The sequence below is a fragment of the Magnolia sinica genome, chromosome 11 (genome assembly GCF_029962835.1).
Source record: "Magnolia sinica isolate HGM2019 chromosome 11, MsV1, whole genome shotgun sequence".
Classification (NCBI taxonomy): Eukaryota; Viridiplantae; Streptophyta; class Magnoliopsida; order Magnoliales; family Magnoliaceae; genus Magnolia; species Magnolia sinica.
Window position 1 is genome coordinate 8775203 of NC_080583.1, and position 11337 is coordinate 8786539.

The 11337-nt window shown below is 42.1% G+C and overlaps 1 protein-coding gene across 1 annotated transcript; it reads right to left on the bottom strand.

Annotated features, from left to right (window-relative positions):
- Positions 1 to 1186: 1186 nt before the first annotated feature.
- On the bottom strand, positions 1187 to 9607 carry LOC131218756 (heat shock 70 kDa protein, mitochondrial-like). Its single transcript, XM_058213530.1, has 6 exons — positions 9388 to 9607; positions 4224 to 4300; positions 4033 to 4111; positions 3340 to 3906; positions 2636 to 3256; positions 1187 to 2067 (listed from the first exon to the last, which is right to left on the bottom strand). Exons 1-6 carry the CDS (start codon positions 9460 to 9462, stop codon positions 1447 to 1449), a joined length of 2040 nt encoding a protein of 679 aa, XP_058069513.1. The 5' UTR covers positions 9463 to 9607; the 3' UTR covers positions 1187 to 1446.
- Positions 9608 to 11337: the final 1730 nt, after the last annotated feature.

The following is an 11337-nucleotide window of genomic DNA, read 5'->3' on the forward strand; positions in this document are numbered from 1 at the left end:
CTTGTGGTGGGGCCCATTCAGATGTTAGTGGGCCCACCCTGAAAACTCACGCAACTAAGGTTACATCCAACTAGTTGGTACATGGGGCCCACCATGGTGTTTGTATGACATCTTATCCATCCAACAAGCTTGTCCCATCACAAAATTAGGTTGCCCTAAAAAATCAGGTCCATCCAACCAAGAAAATGGGATGCCCCCACCTGAATGTGCGAGTTTTTTAAAGGACGGATTGTGCAATGAGGAGGTCACCAGGCTATAGTGAGGTGTGGATACTGTGGGGCCCACCATGATGTTTGTGTTTTATCCATGCCGCCCATCCATTTTTTAAGCTCATTTTGGGGCATAAGCCCAAAATTGAATCATATCAAAAGCTCAAGTGGAGACACCACAGAAAACAGTAGAAATAATGATGTCTACTGTTAGTGATGTTTATTTGTCATCCAACCTGTTCACAAGGTCACAGACCTAAACGGGAAAAAACACAAATATAAGCTTGATCCAAAAACTATGGCCCCCATGAAGTTTTGGATGGTAAGCATTCAATTCCCCATGTTTCCTGTGGTGTGGTCTACTTGAGCTTTGGATATGCTTCAATTTTGAGCTCATGCCCTAAAATGAGGTGGAAAAAGCATATGGATAAAACCCATACATCAAGGTGGGCCCAACAAAAGTATATACACCACTATCCGTAGTGACCTCCTGAGCTCCTCACTACACTCACCATGCGATAAGCGCCCATTTTGTGAGTAGATATTTCATAGTTATGGTTTTTTAGGGCGTGCCCCACCTGTTAGTTGGATTGACCTAATTTTTAGGGCATCCCATTTTCACGGTGGAACATCCATGGGCAAGATGTCATGCACCCCACACGCCAACTAGTTGAATTTACAATATACTGTGTCAGTATTTCATATTATATATACACGTATGCATGAGAGTGTATGTATATGTATAGGATGTATAAACAAGTTCAAGTACCCAAAAATCAAATCTGCTTCAAATCAATACCCAAACCCATACCCAGGACGTCTCGCCAGGCTACGAAGCCTGTTGCCATCCCCACAGATGGGTGGCCTAAAATTCCTAAGCTAGTGCATGGAGAAATCCAATGAGGACGCCTATGTAACCGTACTATATAGGGATTCAAGCTTGAAACACTGCACTAAAATAAATAACAAGATGCCAATGAACAAAACTGGTTTTCATTTTCCCAGCTGATTTATGCATCTCCATGGCGTTAGAGAGTTCAACATCATCTGTAATTTTCAAAAGCTAACGGTTCTACAGAAGTGAACTACATCTACAAATATAGGTACAAAACTGAAAATCTGAAAATCTATATCCTTTCTTTTTCTTTTTCTTTTTTCAAAAACAGGAACACTTATGATCGTAGTTCCATACCTCAGAAATTACTCAAAACCAGCAGGACCATGATCACCTGTCATCTCACTTCTTCACCTCTTCATATTCTGCCTCTGGTGCCTGATCACCACCCTGGGACCCACCTGAGGCAGACCCACCTGATCCACCCGACATGTGCTGCCCAATCTTCGAGACTGCCTTGTTCGCTGCATCAAGCTTCGCCTTTATCTCATCAATGTCCTCTCCTGCCATCGCCTTCCTCAGATCAGCCAGGGCTGACTCGATCTCTGATGCAACCTCAGCTGGGATCTTGTCCCTGTACTCGCCCAAGCTCTTCTCTATGCTGTAGATTGTAGTGTCCGCGCTGTTCTTGATATCAATCAGAGCCTTTCTCTCCTGGTCCTTCTGGGCATGCAGCTCAGCCTCTTTGACCATCTTCTGGATCTCATCTTCTGAGAGTCCAGATGATGAACGGATCGTGATCTGTTGCTCTTTCCCAGTGGCCTTGTCTTTGGCAGAAACAGTCACAATACCATTGGCATCAATGTCGAAAGTGACCTCAATCTGAGGCATGCCTCTGGGTGCAGGTGGAATGCCCACGAGCTCGAATTCGCCGAGGAGCTTGTTGTCAGATGCCATTTCACGCTCACCTTGCAGTACCCGAACACCCACCTGGGTCTGGTTGTCTGCTGCAGTTGAGAATACCTAATCATAGACAGCACCAGATATGTTAACATTTTAATTTTTAACATGAGAGATACGAGGACAAAATTCACAATGCGCATGATTCTCATAAACATCATGTGCATTATATGAATAGTGCAGATGATGTGGGTTAGGATAATGATTGTGTTTCATGATTTTTTTGATATGCAAGATAGCACGCATGCATATTCTTCAATGAACCTTACGGCACTAATATCCACCTAGAGAACTGCAAAGTATCCTACAGACATCTGTGGGCCACCACCAACCATGAGATTGAAGTTTATCCATCTTCAAATCCATCAATCAAAATCTCTCAGAGGATGACCAGAATTTGCTAAATAAATGATGACCCCATGTAATCACTTCAACTGAACTTCCAAATAAGCAATTATCGCAAGCCTCCCAATCTTGATCTGACAGTTGCCACATGTGGAGCAGCTGCTACGCAGGTAACTGCCCGACACCCAATCGGCTTCAGGATGTTGCCACATGTGATGGACGTCCAACTAGTTACATAAGTCGGTTTTGGTCAGTGCAAATGATTTTCAGAGTTGTATGGACTCACCTGACTCTTTTTCGTGGGGATGGTAGTGTTCCTGTTGATCAACCTGGTGAAGATACCTCCCAGAGTTTCAATGCCGAGTGAAAGGGGAGTAACATCCAAGAGAAGGAGCTCCTTAACATCTCCACGAAGGATGCCACCCTGAATTGCAGCTCCCATCGCAACGGCCTCATCTGGATTCACTCCTTTGCTCGGACTCTTCCCAAAGATCTCCGCAACTGTTTCTTGGACTTTTGGAACTCGGGTCATCCCTCCTACGAGGAGAACCTCATCTACATCCTTAGTAGATATCCCAGCATCCTTCAAACAGCTCTTGCATGGGCTTCGGGTCCTCTCAATCAAATGGTTTACCAAGCTCTCAAACTTTGATCTCGTGAGGGTAATATTCAAATGTTTTGCCCCCGAGGTATCAGCTGTGATGAAGGGCAGGTTGATCTCCGTCTGGGTTGTAGATGAAAGCTCTATCTTGGCCTTCTCAGCTGCTTCCCGAAGCCTTTGCAATGCCAGCCTGTCCTTTGAAAGATCAATTCCCTCGGTTCTCTTGAACTCACTCACCAAGAACTCCAACAAGGCGTTGTCGAAATCCTCCCCACCCAAAAACGTGTCACCATTGGTTGCTTTCACCTGAAAGAGAATAAATTTAAAGTGGGTTGGAACCCAAAATAGAGATGTAAGAAAGTTCTAAAAAGACAAATAAAATGCATTACCTCAAAGACACCATTAGATATTTCCAGGATCGAAATATCGAAAGTTCCACCTCCAAGATCAAAGACTGCTATGAGACCCTCCTTGTTGTTCATACCATAAGAAAGTGCGGCAGCAGTTGGCTCGTTGATGATCCGCTGTACCTCCAGACCTGCAATCCTCCCAGCATCTTTTGTTGCCTGTCTTTGAGCATCATTGAAATAAGCTGGAACTGTTATAACAGCCTTCGACAAAGTTTTTCCAAGATAAGACTCTGCAGTTTCTTTCATCTTGGTCAGAATAAAAGCACCGATCTGGCTAGGAGAATATTGCTGTCCATTGGCTTCGACCCAAGCATCTCCGTTTGGGGCCTTGACTATCTTGTAAGGAACCATCTTCATCTCTTTCTGAGTCTGTGGATCATCAAAACGTCTGCCAATTAGACGTTTCGTCCCAAAAATTGTGTTTGTAGGATTGGTTACGGCCTGACGTTTGGCTGGTGTTCCCACAAGTAGTTCTCCCTTCTGGTTAAAGGCAACCACAGATGGTGTGGTCCGTGCTCCTTCAGAGTTCTCAATTACTTTTGGATTCTGTCCATCATATTAACAACAATCAGAAAGAGTTCCACTACATCCCCAAAAGGGGGGGGGGGAAGAAAAAAAACGAAAACTACCCAGATGCACCCAAAACAATAAATGAAAAGAAAATAAAGTTACCTTGCCCTCCATAACTGCAACACATGAGTTCGTGGTACCCAAATCAATCCCTACAATATCATTCCCAGCAGGCTTCGAGCTGGATAAAAACAACACGCAAGAGGGGGGGGGGGGGGGGTTGGGGGAGGGGGATGATCAATAAGCGCCAACTACATGGGAAAGTGCAATACAAGGTTTTGATGGATTCATACCTAAAAGGTCTCACCAAACCTGACCACTTGCTACCCAAATGAGAAGTGGCCCATGATGCTTTTGCATTGCCAGTCACCTAAACAAAATAAAAATAAAGAAAGAAATTAATCTACAATCAAGAAAATGAACTACTACAGGAGAAAAAATAAGCAATAAACGCCAGCTGTTCAGAGATTTCCTAGTTTAATCAGCAATAAAAGCCAGCTGTTCAAGGATTTCCCAGTTTAAGCAAGAGAAGTAAAAACAGTCGAACGAAGATTGCCTGGGCAGCTACCCTGCAATCAACATTGCAACTTTCTAAAATCAAAGTGGATCATTAAACCATGAATTCACTTCTCACTATTTTCCTCACTACTAAGGTACTCATAGACAAGAGTCCTCGAAATCACCATATCACTCGTTGTATCCATCATCCTTGGTGGAGATGCATTTTAGGATTTTAAGTCAAGATAGCAATGCGAAAGGCGCCAAACACTTTGATGCAAGAGAAAACATACAGTGTTGAGGGTTCTTCAATAACAATCAAAGTTTGGAGTACCAAAATTTCCCGTATTCTATCTGTCAACATACCCAGCTTACGACACTCACAAATTCAGCCTTCAAAAGCCACTAATGTAGCTTCGATGCCCTTTTTTTTTACAGATATTCCGGACAGTTAAATGCAAATTATGCTTATGAAGGAACAGGAAAAGGTTAAAACCAATGTTATAAATAATAAAATAGAAGCTTTATTGAGCAAAAAAATAGAGGGGTCACTGCTGCAGCTCACACTAGAATGGATATTTTATCTGGGTAGATGACCAGATTTCTTGGTTATTTACCTAGGTATAGAATTAGAGCTTTGTTGAACGCAAACACATATGCAATAGAGTTTGTGTACATGCCAAACATGTGCCAACATGGCACATAGGTGCGAGATTGGGATTTGACGGCGGACTTGAAAAGCTATCTACAGACACTTTATGCCCAATCATTATGGATAACGCTTGCATCCTGTCTTGCCGCAGCTATTGGCACAGAGTTAGATGATGCATATTCATCGGATACCGCCATTGCTTCTTCTCCAGGACAAAGAGTTCACCCATGGGCCTTCTACCTCCACGCAGCATTACTCCGTCAAGCTTTAGCCCATTGCAAAAAATTCCCCATTGCCACCTCCCGTAGGTGTGTGACTGATCATCCTCTTGGACCATCTACTAATCATCGCCTTGGTAAGCTATTACCTCACCAACTAGCTAATCCAATGGGAGCCTCTCCTCGGGCTGATTCCTCCTCTTGCTCCTCAACCTACAGGGTATTAGCAGCCATTTCCAATTGTTGTTCCCCATTCATCAGGTTGGTGCGGCCTTTTACATGTTTTCCCAAAAATAGATCTGGTCCACTCAACATGTGGGCCCCAATATTGGAAACAGGTGGCTGGGTTAGAAAACTTCAGCCAAATATTTCAGAGCCATATATTTGTTTCGCAGACTGGCGACCACCTGACCAGTGGATCAACATGATTCTTGGGCCACAGCATCAATACAGTGTCGTTGTGCAGATGGATGGATTGGATCTTGTACCCATCATGCCATGCTGGCCATGTGTGGCATGTACATGAGCTTTATTGTGGACACCTGTGGGCCTAGCAAAGCTCTAGAATTTATTGTTGTCATCTTCATGAGCCTCCAATTAGTTGGGATAAGGCTTTAATGATGATGGTGATATTCTAGAGCCTCTAGAAAGTTCTTGATGATCCATTACAGACTACAAACAGATTTCCAGAACTAATTTATGCTTTTCTTACACTGGACTCTGTAGAAATTTGTGAAGATTGACTGACCACAAATTGTGTAAACCAGGGCCAAAGAAATGTTGGAGAAGTCGTTGTAATGTCCCGAGAGAGATAATATCATTCAAGTGGTATTGTTTAAAATGTAAATTATCCCACGTTAAGATCATGGATATATCCATCCTGGAGTTTTGGATTTGCCTCATTTTTGGGCTCATGTCCTAACATTATTTAGAAAAACTGATGGACGAGGTAGATTTATCACAAACATCACAGTGGGCCTCACCTAGCTTCCCATCGCAGGAAGTTCTTGCCAAGTCCGTTTCCAATGGTATAAGGGAGAGAGAGAGAGCATTAAATGGGGGGAGAGGAAGGGAGATGAGGCTTGTTCCTCTTCCAAAGAAAATGAGATATGGAAAGTTGTACGCATGTGATGTATTGCAAGCATATGAAGGGATCATTTACTAATTTTTAGCAGATAAAATTTAATTGGTGGGGCATATTTGATAGCATTAGTGGGGCATATTTGGTTTAAATTCCTTCCTTCCTTTCTGCCTTCCCTCCCTCCCTCCATCCATCCATCAATCCACATGTGTGTGTGTGAAGATCAAAGCGATTACAACGTGAAGTTGTTGAAAGTAGAATGACCAGGCTTGTCAAGGATCTTACAGTATAATATAGCATGAAATGCTATGACACTGGGCCCCGCCATGGAATAATGCAGATTGTTGTATGGGGACACTCAGTGGAACACACTGGAGGGTCCAAGATGATCTTCGTTGTCTGATCAAGCACCTTCCAAACGGTACGACGAAATTCATTGTTTACTCTGCAGGCTCCTGAGTGACTAGATAGAATAATCCGATCCTGGTGACAATCCATGTTGCTCTGACCATGAATTGGTCCTCGTCCATCAAAGGCAAGTTCCACTACCCAGTGCAAAGGATCACCTACTGGATTATTCCCCATCAACCATGGTTTTAAATATTGTCTAATGCAACTCGGTATCATTCAGGTCATATCGGCTTGGCTATGAAATAATACAAGTCACAACACCAATACGAGACCAAGTTGGATAGGGTCAGGGCAAATCATACAGGTTTTGAGCTCCATGTGATTTGCACTCCAAAGCCGGTACTCAAATTCATGCAATCAGGTGATGGTGGGCTCCACCTTTGAATATTATATGGATTTATGAATGCAGCTCATGGTGGATTGAACTGGATTTGGGATCCAGTCCTTGCCTCAGTGGTAGACTCCGAGGAGTTTCAACACGAGGTCTTGGGTTCGAAACCCCTAGGTGGTGAAATCCCGCTACGGCACGCATGGGTGTATGTGTCGGATGCGTGTGTAAAAAAAAAGAACTGGGCCCAAAAATACCGTGGTCAGACAATCCCGATCATCAAGAGCCAGTAAAGCAGACAGTATGATCTTAACCGAAAATCCTGCAGGCTCTTGATCAGACGGTCCATATCATGCTGTCATGGCTTTTTTGGGACTAAGGTGATCCAAGCCGCCTAGATGGTAAGATTGATTCAATCTTAACCATCTATCCTGCAAGCTCTTGATCAGATGGTCCATAACATGCTAACACGGCCATTTTTGGCCATAAGGTAATCCAAGGTGCCCCAGTCCATTGGTGCATAAAAGCCGGATCCTACTATCCAGTGAAAATGATCTTGCAAAAGGATCATTACATTAAATACATATCAACAATCCTAAAAATCTCACAAGATTTAAATATTTGTTCTTTAATTAATAGCAAAATTTCAAGCAGGATGGATGGTACTTCCACTCTTGCAGGGGTATTTTGGTCATACTAAGTTTTCACTATAGTGCCTCTAACCACTCAATGACCAAATTACTCTTCCAAGGTAGAAGTAGAACCTTCAAATTTTTGTGGTGGGAAATATCATCATTCCCGTTTAAACAAGCAGTATAAATGATACTACCACCCCCACAAGCGTATTTGGGTCATACTAAGTTTCCACTATAGCGCCTCTATCCTTCTTCTTTTTTTCTTTTTTTGGAAAGATGACTATAACACCTCTAACCACTCCCTCAATGACACAATACCCTCGTGGGTTGGAACCTGCAAATTTCCAAGGTCAGTAGTATCACCATTCCCCTTTACACAAGAATGATAGAAACACTCCCACCCTTGTAGTGGTATTTTGTTCATACTAAGCTTTCACGATAGTGCCTGCCTCTAACCACTCCGTCAATGACCAAATTACCCTTCTGGGTTGGAACCTTCAAATTTCCTGGTCAAAAATATCATTATTCCCCTTTAAACGAGCAGGATAAATGATACTTCCACCCCTTTACAGGAATTTTGGCCATACTAAGTTTTCACCATGGTGCCCCTAACCACCTCCTCAATGACCAAACTACCCTTCACCATTCCCCTCTATACAAGCATGATAAATGATACTCCCACCACTGTATGGGTATTTTGGTCGTACTAAGTTTCCACTATAGTGCCTCCAACCACTCCCTCAGTGGCTAAATTACCCTCTGGGTTAAAAACTTCAAATATCCACATTCCCCTTTAAACAAGCATGATAAGTGATACTTCCATCCCTCTAGGGATAGTTTGTTTGTACAAATTTTTCATCGTGGTGCCCCTAACCACCTCCCCAATGACCAAATTACCTCTTCTGGGGTGGAACCTTCCACCTCTTTAGGGGTATTTAGTTCATGCTAGTTTTTCACTGTAGTGCCTCTAACCACTCCCTCAATGACCAAATCACCCTTCTGGGGCGGAACCTTCAAATTTCCAGGGTTGGAAATATCGTAATCCACCTTTAAACAAGCAGAATAAACGATACTTCCACCCCTGCAGAGGCATGCTTGTCATAATAAGTTTCCACTGTGGTGCCTCTACCGACACCCTCAGTGACCAGATTACCCTTCCTAGTGGTGGAACCTTCAAATTTCGGCAGTCGAATATAAACTCTTCCTCTTCAAACAAGAAGGATAACTGAAACTTCCACCCCTGTAGGGGTATTTTGGTCTTACTGAGCTTTCACTACAGTGCTCTAACCACCTCCTTAATGACCAAATTACCCTTCTAGGGGTGGAAACTTCAAATTTCCGGATCGAAATATCTTCATTCCTTTCAAAATTCTAGACATCTATTCCAAACCATGAAATCTAACAATCCAAACAGCACTAACAGAAGAGGAACCCGAGCTAAGCTGAATCAGCGCGGAAACCCAATAAATCCACGCAAAAAAAAAAAAAAAAAAAAAAAAAAAAGGCAACAGGAGCGAAATCGGATCCGGAAAAGATCCGATCCGAAAAAATCACTAAAAAGAGGGCTGCAGAGATCAAAATCTTCAAAAAAAAAAAAAAAAACGACGGAAATGAGAAATTGGAAGAGGAGATACCGATCTGTAGTGAGAGGAGAGAGAGGAAGGGAGATCGTGACGCCTGAGAGATCGGAGAAGGACGGAAGTCGCCATCTCTTTCGTGATTTTCGGAGAAGAGTAGGGTTTTGAGGGTGTACTGTAGAGAGGGTTTTGGGGTTGGCCGAGAGGGATGAAAATGAAGAAACGTGGGTGTTGGGTCGAGTATTGTATCACTCGCTCGTGTAGCGGCGCGGTTTTCCTTTTTTCTGGGGTTCCGGAAGAGTATAGAAATTCCCGTGCCAATCGAGATTGCTGGCACGTGCTGAAAATCGACACGTGAGGGGCGATAAGGATCGCCTTGCCTTCGGTTGAGGTGAGGTATTTAATACTCTGGTTGCCTCTTATGGTTGATACGCACGCACCGAAAAGCGCATCTAATCTGATCTTTTTTTTGGGCAGGGCTCTCTATGCTCTCTCTCTTTTCTTCTTAATTTTTTATTTTTTTTTTTTATATTCTAATTTTCACATAGTGAGGAGGTATACTGAAATATAGATGCCCCAACCTCTTGAAACACCATTGGAACGGAATGGGATTGGCTACTCCCCCTGCCACCAGCCAATGGCTGATGGTCGGTGCTCTGTAGGCCCCACCATGATGTATGTGTTTCATCCATGCTGTCCATCTATTTTTATAGATCATTTTATGGTATTAGACTAAAAATGAGTTATATCACAATCTAAGGTGGACCACATTACAGGAAACAGTGTTGAATGAACATCGACCATTAAAAAACTTTTGGGGACGTAAAAGTTTTGGATCAAGCTGATCTTTGTTGTTTCTCTTCATATGGGTATGTATGACCTAATCAACAGATTGGATGTCAAATAAATAGTACAGTGGGCATTAGGAGGATTTTAATGTTGGATATCCAATCGCTATTGTTTTCCTGTAGTGTGGTTCACCTGAGATTTATATCCCTCTCATTTCTCTCATTTTTTGAATCAGGCCTAAAATGATCTGTAAATATGAATGAACGGGATGGATGAAACATATACATCATGATGGGGCTCACAGAGCACCGACCATCAGCCACTGGGTTGGTGGCAGGGGAGTAGCCAATCCGAGTAGCATTGGAATGGGTCATCTTATAATCAGAACCATTTATATGATGGGCCATGCCTTGACTGATGGATAGCCGAAAAAAGAAAATACTCTTATATGGAATATTTAACACTTTTCCCTGGAATATACAGTCTCTTGTACTTTGAATGATTGAAGGGTTGAAATATTTTGATCCTGGAGATTTTATTTATTTATTTTGTATGCCTCACATTCATGGAGATGCAAACCGTATGGATGGGTTGGATAGTCAAAAGAATAGTCGAAATCTAATTTTTTGGATTAGATTTGATTTTTTGAATCAATAAAAATAAAGCAGAAACTTGTTTGTACGAGGTGAGATTTGTTTAAATGAAAACAGCTTAATGGTTTTGTCCAGCATTAACATGGTAAAAGCTTGTTGGAAATACTTCTGAGAATAAATTTTAACTATTAAAATTTGACATTATTTTATAATATATTCACTGGATGATTAATATGGTGAATTAAATGTCGTGAATATTCTAAATGTGATAAGCATGTGGAGCATAAGATAACTACAATATCGAGTTCATTAGAAGATGGTCTTGGCCTAAAAATAAGGCAACTCCCACCTTTTGGGTGTGTTTGTTCGGTGGAATTGAATGTTATTGGATTGTACTATATGGTATTAATATCGTTATTGTATAATGATTGTGTAATGTCTTGGATTTCGGAGGCTGAATAGATACTCGACTCCCGACATCCCGGGTGCCACTTATGTCTTGCGGATTGACAAAATATTAGTATAATCTAATTGATACATGAGTAATTGAGAAATTAAACGGATCATAGGACATAAACTACGATTAAATTACTAAATTAAAGTGTGACTAATAAAATATGTTATC

What these genes read in the sequence shown, in the direction of transcription:
- LOC131218756 (XM_058213530.1), bottom strand. Translation starts at nt 9,462, where the DNA reads ATGGCGACTTCCGTCCTTCTCCGATCTCTCAGGCGTCACGATCTCCCT. An exon ending in TCTCCTCTCACTACAGATCG is followed by an intron (nt 4,301 to 9,387) that starts GTATCTCCTCTT and finishes TATTTTGTTTAG; the next exon opens with GTGACTGGCAATGCAAAAGC. An exon ending in GGTTTGGTGAGACCTTTTAG is followed by an intron (nt 4,112 to 4,223) that starts GTATGAATCCAT and finishes GTTTTTATCCAG; the next exon opens with CTCGAAGCCTGCTGGGAATG.